The sequence below is a fragment of the Schistocerca serialis genome, chromosome 4, assembly GCF_023864345.2.
Source record: "Schistocerca serialis cubense isolate TAMUIC-IGC-003099 chromosome 4, iqSchSeri2.2, whole genome shotgun sequence".
NCBI lineage: Eukaryota > Metazoa > Arthropoda > Insecta > Orthoptera > Acrididae > Schistocerca > Schistocerca serialis.
The window spans coordinates 80149957-80160795 of NC_064641.1; the positions used below are offsets into that span (position 1 = coordinate 80149957).

The window sequence follows — 10839 nt, forward strand, 5'->3', positions numbered from 1 at the left end:
ATAGATAAAAAAAAATTCTTCAAATTATAGGTGATATAGTTTAAGACATGAAAGGAACAACCAGAGCAGTGACAGACATACAGAAGGGGTAGGTTCCAAAACACTAATAATTATACCTTCTATGATAGGGAAAGGGACACAATGAATTGGAAATGGTAAAGGAGAGATTCAGACAAAAAAGAAGAAGAAGTCATTGAGAAGAAGTCATTGAGATTTGAGTACTGTTGCTTCCGGTTTAGTAACAGCAACCCTTATCTTTGCTGATCAAGAGTTTAGAGTTCAGCATAGTCAAAGCCACTAACTCATGCTTTCATACTTTTATACAATTCATGGTGGAAGCCAGTTCAAATCCCAGTGCTGAAAAAATGTTCACAAGTGGTATTTGGAGATGATGTAGCATGAAGATCTTAACCATCAGAGTTTGCACCCGCGTCCTGTAGTAAATTTTTAACTCCTTAACAGTGTCTCAATTAATCTGGATATGTGGCATTGTTGATAGTTATCCTGCCATTGGACTGAGATATTAAACATGAAGCCCCCTCCCCTGTGGTATTATTCAGGAGTAGTGTGTCATGTGCTGGCATTAAGTTTCACCATCCTACACCTCTTTCGTCATCAAAACTGTACAAACATGACACTACTGACTACACTCTGCACACACTCATCACAGAAGGCACTTACTATGTATCACTAGTAGTTCTGAAACAAAAGAAAATTATAAAGAAATGGTTGTACAAAGGAAATATCTCCATTGTAGGTAGCTGAACCTGGGAGAATATTCCCACCAGTAATGTCATATGACCTTTACATTTTTAACAACTTAGAATGAGTTTCTTTCATTTTAATATGAAAATCATTAATATTCATTTCCTCATACATATAATATGAAATAAGTCATATCCAAACATTCTGGGTTCATAGAAAATACACAGAGTTTAAGTTCAAAGAGTCTACTACTAATAGCCTGTATCACATACCAAGTATGTTAACTGTTTCCTTGGGATGACTAGTTGACAGAAACCAAAAGTTCTTATATGATCTTTTAGCATTGTAGGAGAAGTTTGATTGCTACTTACCGTAAAGAAGACACTTTAAGTTGCAGACAGGCACAATCAAAAGACGCTTAGCAAATCTTTCAGCCGCAGCCTTCATCAATAAAAGAGACACACACACACACCATTCATACACACAAGCAAGCCCGAGATGCTGGAGTTGGCAGTCATGTGTGCATGAGGTGTGCTTGCTTGTGTGTATAAATAGTGTGTGTCTTTCTTATACTGACAAAGGCTGTGGCCAGAATTTTTATGTCATTTACTTGTGCCTGTCTGCAACTTAATATGTCTTCTTTACAGTAAGTAGCAATCTGTCTTTTCCTACATTGTTGGTATTTCTACCTGAAATTTCCATTCTTTTATATATAGTTTTAAATTTTTAAAATTTTTATTTGAACATTTTACTCCAGTCCCAATGCAGAACAAGGTAAGAAGTAGCCTTTGTACAAAACTGGACTCTTAAATCATACAGATATATAAACTTAATTTTGGTTGAAACACTCTCACTGATACTGCCTTCAAGAATGCATTTCTTCAAGAAAGAATGTATTAACATGTATTTGACATGAATTCTTTGTATACATTCCCATTATTATTAATTTTTAAATTCATTTTGATTGTTTCATTTCCAAAATCGTTACATTTTTCTTTCAGGCTGGGACACTGTGCTGCCACATAAACATGAAAGGTCATACCAACAGTTTTATGGCCAACGTCATCGGATGCAGGGGATACATAGGAGAGGATCTTTCACGTGTAACCGTTGCTGCAATACGTACACGCGTCAAGATAATCTGCGGCGCCATCAGCGCTTTGAATGTGGAGTGGAACCCCAGTTTGAGTGCACTGTATGCCACAAGAAAGCACGGCACAAGCACAATCTTATTATGCATATGAGGAAACATTTTCAATGATATCTTAGTATAAAAGAAAAGCAGAATATGATTGACGGAGAAACTTTTGTTGAGACATTTGTAAACTGGCTAAATAAAGAAGTTTTATTGTCTTATATTCTCTTGAACATTAGCAGACCATTTCAAAACTAATTCATCTTTTTCTGTTCTTTTATTGTTCCATCTGATATGTATATTATGTAGCTGCTGCATAAAAAAGTATAGAATTTAGGTGAGAAAGCAGATCTCAAAAATATTATATAGGAGTAGTAGCTACATCTGTGCTGCAAATAAATGACCTCATCATTTGAGATTCATTTTGTGTGTGTGTGATCCAAATCAGACATTAATCTTTAAATGTGAAAAACCTACATCAGAGACTGATAATTATAAAAATAACTCTGATTTAAAGAAACTAATTTTTACCTAGAAAAATTATCAAACAAGTCAATATTAAACCAAAACATGTAAATAAAAGTTGTTTTTTGCTAGAAGTAGGCCTACTGTGTATTTACATTGCATGAATATGATGCAAGATACAAAAAAATTAAAACAAAATTTAAAAGCCACTTTATTTTGTGCAGAATTTTAAAGAATGGTGTTGTTCTCCTATAACAGTCACACAATGTTTCTAGAATTTGTAATAAATTTATAAATTTGTTACTAACTTTTGCATTCATTTTAACAGTTGCTGTAATGGTGTTTTCATTAGTGCAAGAATGGAAACAGATTATTTAGGCCTTGTTACTAACTGAAGTGAAAACTGGTATACAATATGGCAGGCAGCATATAACGAATATTGTTCACTCTTCAACTTCACTCTTTTGCGTCTTGCAGACAGATTCAGACTGTGCTTCAGACTAGAACTCAAAACCCTGAATAAAGTAGTGAAGATAAATTTTGTACTCATTACAGTTGGAGTCCTTAACAACCTGAGGTCTGAGTGACTTCCTCCCTTTTCCCAACCTTCTTCAGCATATCACTTTTTTCTTCCTGAGGAAGGAGCTAACAGTTATAAAAGCTAGATATTTCCCCTCTCTCTACCACCTCAACCACCACCACCACCACCACCACCCCCCCTTGCTTTTAAATGTGTCTGTTGGTAGTACTTGGAATTTTGCCTCCTGAAGGTAAGTGCACCATTTTGCACACGTGTAATATTGCACAGTTTTCTCAAGAGAATTTTCCATTTGGTGCTAATAACTGAAGTGGTGAGTCCCTAGTTTTTGTCAAATGAGACATACGGTATATTCATATGAAATGCAGCACACTTTTTGAACGAATGTGATTTGAAATGATGTAACTTGTGTTATACAAAGGACCACAAAAGGCTATACATAAGTGGAATACATAAAGCTAATGATTCCTGATTTGTTAATAGAATGTGCAGGATTAGTTTCAGACTATTTTTTTCTTTCATGTTGGTGTTTAACTATACTTACTTTGCACCATGAAGGCTATTGTCAGGGAGCCTATAGAACATGAAGGTGGGGAGCTGTTGAGTTCAGAATGAGCAATAACTGCTTTAATCAGAACTATGACATTACTCTTGGTGCTACAAAGAAGTATGTAGTCGAAGCACTGAGAGGACACAGAGTAAACATCAGCTTTCTTCCTCTTCATTGGTCCCAGTGATGCTATTAGTGACACTCCGTTGCAGAGTTTGATTTAGTCTGTGGTACCATATGTAAATGTATGTCTTGTCTGTTGCATGATGTCACAAGTATGTAATTTGACTGACTGATATATATTATATATGAGAATTTAGTTGTCACTCGTACCTGATGAAGCAAGTAAACCAAGAAATATTTTGCTCACATTTCAAAGGGGATTATGTAAATGAATAAAACTATTAACTCATGAAATGGTGAGTTATATGGTATTAAGGGTGATGCAGAAAATCTTTGAGTGTATAAGCCACAATGTTCTGTAACTCTTAGACATTGCTGGCAGAGTACATTGTGTGACCAGTAGTTTGCTAAGTAATGCAGTTTGTTTAAGATATTTATAATACAATACGTTAATACAAAGGCTGAATAGGAAAAAAAATATCAATGCATTATGATCCAGTTTTGTTCTTTGTAAGCATCAAATTCTCCTCTGCATTGAAACATTTTGATTTATGATTCCTTCTGCCATGTTGTCTTTGGTTCCTCCAGTTACCAGTGGATTAATAATGCAGTTAGAACATTCAAAATGAATATGACTTCTACATTCTTTATTTATCTTTTGGTATTCAGCAAATATCACAGTGAAGATGTGTGCATTTTCATTGTTTATATTTATCTGTGAGCACTGAACTGATATGGTAAAGAAACTCATTTCGTAATTTGTGCATGATGACTTATGATATGATAATGTAAAAACAACCAGAAAGAAGTTGACACAATGTGTAAAACCTTTTAAAAGCCCACCGCCCTAAAAATAGTTATATTCATCTGAGTGTCATACTACATGTACACTAGTAATGCTGTTTCCTTTGCAGGTGTGAGTCCACAGCTGCTTGATGGAGATTCTGTACTGTTTAGGGGAATTTCCCAGTGGTCCCCAGTTGTGAAAGCCAGAAGCTTTGCTTGTGCCCGCTGTCACAATGCTTATACTCGCCGAGACAACCTGATGCGTCACATCCGATTTGAATGCGGTGTAGAACCACAGTTTGAATGTCCCATATGCTACAAAAAAATGAAGCACAAATTTTCAATGATTAAACACATGAAAAACCATAACAGGATTAGAAATTTACAGCAAGTAAATTTTTTGTAAGAGATGACCTTGTTTTCTCCTAACATATTATTGAACTGTATATTTTGTCAGCTATTTACCAATAAAGTGACATTTAAAATGTTTGTAGTTTTTTGTATTTAAATAACAAAAACATCTGTGATCATAGTAGTGAATTAGTCAAGACTCATAACAGCTGTTGACTGTAGTAATTTCATCTTGAGAGTTTTTCAAATGTGATAATTTTCGTTGGGATGGCAGGAATTAAAATCAAAGTTGTTTTTATTTTGTATTATACCCACTTGTGATGAATGATGAACTGAATTGAATTTATTTTGTCCATCACTCTTGTCAAATCTTTATTAAACCAGAAACTGATTAGAGCTGAACGCATCTTTGAAACTTTGTTCTCAGGGTTTTGCCTTTCTTTGATCATAATGGCTGTTCACATGTCATTGTAATATTGTCTGAAACTGGTGTTGCTTCATTCAAACTTGAATATACTGGCAAAGGCATTTAACATGCTTCTTACTTTTTGATATGTTTCAGTTCCTTCACTGGCAACATTAAAATACTTTTCATTGTAACTGTAACTCAGTAGTAACATTATCTTTTTTTTATTTTCTTCCAGTATCCATCACAGTTTTTAATGCACCTGTGTCAGCTATTGGAAGAAAATTTAGAAAAAATTAATACTAAGTTGCTGGTTCTCTCCTCCATCAGTATGTTGGAACTTCACAAAAGTAACATTATTGTCATTATGTTTATCTCTCTTGATACTGTAATATTATTTTATCAAATTTAATAGATTTTTAAAAAGAGAACATCATATCAAACTGTACTATATTTTGTAATTAATTCTGTAGTATATCGTTCATGGATGTAACTGTAGGGTTATCCTCTTTGCCACCGTGAATGCCAGAACTGGTTTCTGGTAGCCACAAAAAGGTGTGCGTGTGTGGGTCTGTGTGTGTAGGGTAGGGGCAACTTTGTCCAGCTTAAGGTTGATGGTTTGGAATCTTCTACACAGGCTGAAGAGCTAGCGAATTTCCTATAATGACTGGTGTTTTCCAGCATCTGTTCGAAATAACCTTCTGAGACACTTTCCCATGAAGCAACACTTGTGAGAGAAATATGATTAGTATGAAATATCAAGTGAAATTTTGTGCTTTTGCTCCTGAGTGTGTTTGGTGGAAAGACCTGGATGTAAAACAATTTTGTGGAGCTGCTTGGAGCTCACAAAACAAAGGATTCAGCCGGCAGTGGGAGGTAATTCCTCTATCCTGTGGGGAGCATTTGTAATGTAAAGTGGCTAACATTTCAGAAGTTGGGAGTTAGGAAATCTTTCAAATCAGTAAGGCTATTTTCCAAATACAGAAAGCATACAAGAATTCAAAAGTGCTTTCCCTTCCTTGGGATCATGCTTAGTCATTTTCCAGTTCTCTAGGTGAGAGTTCCAGTATAGTGAGCATGCACTGCATGATAGGAAGACACATCGTACCAGAGTGTAGAGCAGTTAGGTAACTGGACGGTGGGGGTTTATGAATGAGACAGACTTAGTAACATGTAATTGAAGCCAAAAAACTACATTTGTTTGTGTCGGAATATGAAGTATGGTGTATTTGTGTGATTTTCGACCTGTTGATTGTAATTGTTACCCTTTTTTTTGTGGAATTTATTACCAGAAGTTCCTTGGAGGTTGTGGTGCATGTACTGTTAGTGATGTACACAATCCAGTCCAGTGGTTGGATCTCGGAATATTCCTGAAAGTAGTTAGCTACTCGGTTTTAATTATCAAGTTTGTAGTAATGATAAATTTAACCCTGTCTTGCAGGTTGGATCAAGGCTGTTGACCCTCGGTTAAACTGATTTTATAGGTGTAGCATGGTAGAAAACTGATTTGCATCCACTGATAAATGTTTCCAATTAAACTTCTGAGAAACTGGTCATGTAGATTGCTTCCACATCCCTCTCAACACAATTAATGGATGGATTCTGGCTGTGGCTGTGAGTGTCTCTTTGTGCAACAATGTGACTATTTCAAAAAGAAATGGAATATTTCGTTTTATTTTCATCAATGTGAACTAATCACACTTTCTTGTGTAAGTTGACATGAGTAGTGTCCACTTCATCTGGTGGCAGAAGTTATTATTTCATAAAATGTGTAGGTGAGACCTTATGATACAAAACAACATGAGAACATTGCATTTATGGCTTATACAATGGCAGAAATGATCAAGAACATGTTAGTTATGCAAGACAAATGTTTCAGATGTGCATGCTGTCGATTATGATATTGCATGCCAGATGGAATGGTAGATGTTGCTGGTAGAATGAATAACAAGAGAGGTGATTGGCTTATAATTATAGTTCACATATGCAAAAAATTCAGGAGTAGAGGAAACAATTTCCCGAACAGCAGAAGCATTGGTTGGCAACAGGCACACACAAAAACTTTGCTAGCTTTCAGAAGAAATTCTTTGATGAGCTAGAGAGCACACTCACATGCACATCTGTGCGCGCACGTGCCGTCCCCCCCCCCCCCCCCCCCACCTCCCCCTCCCTCCCATAGACACACACCTGTGCACTAACATTGTGCTGGCTGGACATATTTGCAGTCCATATACAATATTCAAAATGTGCTCATAAACAACTGATGGTACGCATATGGGAAATATGGCTTCAGTATATCATAGTGAGAAGTTGGTTCTGAATGCTATGGTTGCTCACTCCTTGTTGTTTTCCAGGCTTAAGCAGTTTTCTGTACTATTGTCCAAATATCTGCTGTAGCAATCTGTAATAGTTTATGGCAAACCCAACCATCAACATTTTGTTGCCGACAACATTGATAATTGATTTTAATGGTGCGACGTACCCCAAATCACGTCTACTCATGGTACAAGCACGGTATGGTGCCATGAGAAAGCCCTGCCCATGCATGTCATTAAAGACAGAGTGTGCCATCTGTAAGACACTGTTGATTTCTCTTGAATCAAATATAATGGCATCACATGTTTTGCCCATCATTGTGTTCAGCCATCACGCAAACGGCCTTGACAAGTATAGTGACATACCAATCATATGACATACTCAACTATTTCCTTTGCCATTGCTATAACACAGCAGCTGTACCTACCACAACACTTCACAAGTGTATAGTGTTCAAAGTAGAATGCAAACTAATTAATTTAATATGAAGACATCAAACTATCAATAACAAGATATTATATTTCCATTATATTGTAAATGTTTTCATTTATTATCATTTCTGAGACATTTCAATAACTGCCCTGAATTTATTTTCTTTGAGGTACCTGCGTATTGATATTTGGGTTAAGACATTCAAACAAATTTTACTTCTGCAGCTTCAGACCTAATGTTACAAAATGTCCCTTGTTTATCATTCAGTCTTCAGAAAATGTTGGAATGAAACTGTACGTTTCTTCAGTGTTTATATCTTTCGTAGGAATTAAATGACAAACTATATCCTATTTTGAGTGCATGATATTTCTGTGCTATATCAGTGCTGAAAAAAAAATTAAAAAATGTTGTTGGAATATACAGGGTGTTTATAAATGAATATCGAGATTAGTGCTTTATAATATTTATTGTATTAAACTTAAAATTATAAATGATATGTCAAATGGAACAGCAACTCAAACAGTTTTACCGAGAACCTTATAAATGTTCAACATGAGCACCATTTGTCACACAGCACACATCAAGTCTATAGCCGAGTTATTCCCAAATGTTGATAAGCGTGTCTTCAGTGATTGTAACAACAGCTGCTTCAATCCAGTTTCTTAATTCAGGGAGGTCTGCTGGTAGCAGAGGCACATACACACGATCCTTGATAAAGCCCCAAAGGACAAAATTGCATGACGTTATGTTGGGTGAATGTGGAGGCCATGCAAAGCAAGCCCTGTCATTGGACCTTTGCGGCCTATCCAGTGCTTGTGGGTACAGTGACTTGATGTGTGCAATATGACAAATGGTGCTCACATTGAACATTTATAAGGTTTGATAATTAATCGAAACCCTCAGCTGCCATGAGGTGGTGTTGATATACCTCAATGGGGACAGCTGAAAATGTGTGCCCCCAACTGGGACTCTAAACTGGGCAAATATCCTTTAGGGACATTACAAATGTAGGTTGTGGACAGTTGGGAATGTGGGTCTCATGGGAAGTGTGCAAGGGATAAGTCCCTGCAGTCACACTATCCTCTGTGCCCTTGGTGGCTCAGATGGATAGAGCGTCTGCCATGTAAGCAGGAGATCCTGGTTTCAAGTCTCGGTTGGGGCACACATTTTCAGCTGTCCCTGTTGAGGTATATCAACAACACCTCTTGGCAGCTGAGGGTTTTGATTAATTATCATTTCTTTCTAGAGAAGCTGTATGGTCATCATTGGTATTTGTTCTTTCGGAACAGTTACTATCTTGATATTTATAAGGTTCTTGGTAAAACTGTTTGAGTTGCTCTTTCATTTGACATGTCATTTATAACTGTAAGTTTAATGTAATAAATATTATAAAGCATTAAAACCTCGATATTCATTTATAAACACCCTGTATAATACCTTGCATTAACTTATGTTCCGTACTTGTATATATCGACCCTGAAACGAGTAAAAATGTCATCTTGATATATAAAACATTTAATAGCGTAACAAATACAGGGCATTTATTTATATTTTGTAATTTTATGTGTGGCTGTACCAGTGATAGCTGTCAGTAACATATTTGCCCTTAATGATGTTTCTTTTGCAGGTGTGAATCCACAGTTGTTGGAAGGAGACTCTGTATTGTTTCAAGGAATTTCGCAATGGTATCCAGATGTAAAAGCCAGAAGTTTTACTTGTGCTCGTTGTCACAATGCCTATACCCGCCGACACAACCTGATGCGTCACATTCGATTTGAATGTGGTGTAGAACCACAATTTGAGTGTCCTGTATGCCACATAAAAATGAAACACAAATTTTCTTTGATTAAACACATGAAAAAGCATAACAGGATTGACAATTTACAGCAAGTAAATTTTTTGTGAGAGATGAACCAGTTTTTTTTTGTAATATATTATGCTATTGTATATTTTACTGGCTATTTACCAATAAACTGTAATTAAAACTGATACAGTTATTTAATTTAAATAACAAAACCACCTCTGGTTCTAGTGGCGTTTACTTATCTCAACTAACACAAAACTCATGAGAGCTGTTAGCTGTAATGATGGTGTATTGAGGAAGGTTTGCAAATGTGATGATTCTGTTTGGAATGAAAGAAATTAAAATAATTTTGAAATCTATTTTATTTTTTTTTTTTCATATGATATTTATTTCTAACTCAAATTGAAATGAACTGAGTATATTTTGTCTGTCACTTTTCTGAGGTTTTAAAAAACTATCACCTACCACAAGGATCATTATTATACAAATATGATGAATGCAGCTTTTAAGCTGCTTTGCTGCCAACATTACAACCCTCTTTATTGTAGTTATAATTAATTTTTGGTAAATACTAATTCTCTTAACTTCTATCAAAGACACAAGCTATCCCACAAAAGCCTAATTAGTAAGTTTCAGGAACCAACTTTATGGGTGAATCTTAGAATATAGTACATATCATTCCCGTAGGAATTGAAAAGACAAGATCAAACTAATAACAACACACACAAAGGCATTTATGCAGTAATTCTTCCTGCACTCAGTATGTGAATGGGACAGGTAAAAGTTCTGATAACTGGTACAATGGAAAGTACCCTCTGCCATGCATGTGGCAGTGGTTTGCTGAGTATGGACGTAAATGTATATTAAGTTTTTCTTTATTAATTCTCTTCCTATTATGTTGTTTTATATAGAACATCTATTTTGAGATAATATCATGAAAATGTATTCTAAATTTGTTGATACATTAATTTGTTTTGGTGCATCTACAAGAAATAATAGCGCTTTCTCAAGTAAGTTTGCACTAATAAAGCCCACTTCATCTCTTGCTGAATCAACATTCTACATAAAATGCGTACCAGATCATTTGGTTAAGATTTTAATCTGCAAAGCAAGCTAGTAATATTGCAGATATCGTGTATACACTGCCGGCCGTTAAAGGGGAACACCATGAAAACAACATGCAATATGTTTGAAATTTGTTTGAAGTGTACTACTTATTTGGCTGTGC

General features: G+C 35.7%; 1 protein-coding gene across 3 annotated transcripts; it reads left to right on the forward strand.

The window, feature by feature from the left end:
* Positions 1 to 2631: 2631 nt before the first annotated feature.
* On the forward strand, positions 2632 to 9918 carry LOC126473818 (gastrula zinc finger protein XlCGF8.2DB-like). Of its 3 annotated transcripts, none has more exons than XM_050101133.1 (2): positions 2632 to 4693; positions 9435 to 9918. In XM_050101133.1, the coding sequence occupies exons 1-2, from the start codon at positions 4400 to 4402 to the stop codon at positions 9438 to 9440; spliced, it is 300 nt and encodes a 99-aa protein (XP_049957090.1). In that variant the 5' UTR covers positions 2632 to 4399; the 3' UTR covers positions 9441 to 9918. The 3 variants fall into 3 exon arrangements, with proteins under 3 accessions (XP_049957090.1, XP_049957089.1, XP_049957091.1); XM_050101132.1 differs by having other exon boundaries at positions 4020 to 4704; XM_050101134.1 differs by lacking the exon at positions 2632 to 4693 and adding an exon at positions 6505 to 6673.
* The last annotated feature ends 921 nt before the right edge of the window (positions 9919 to 10839 follow it).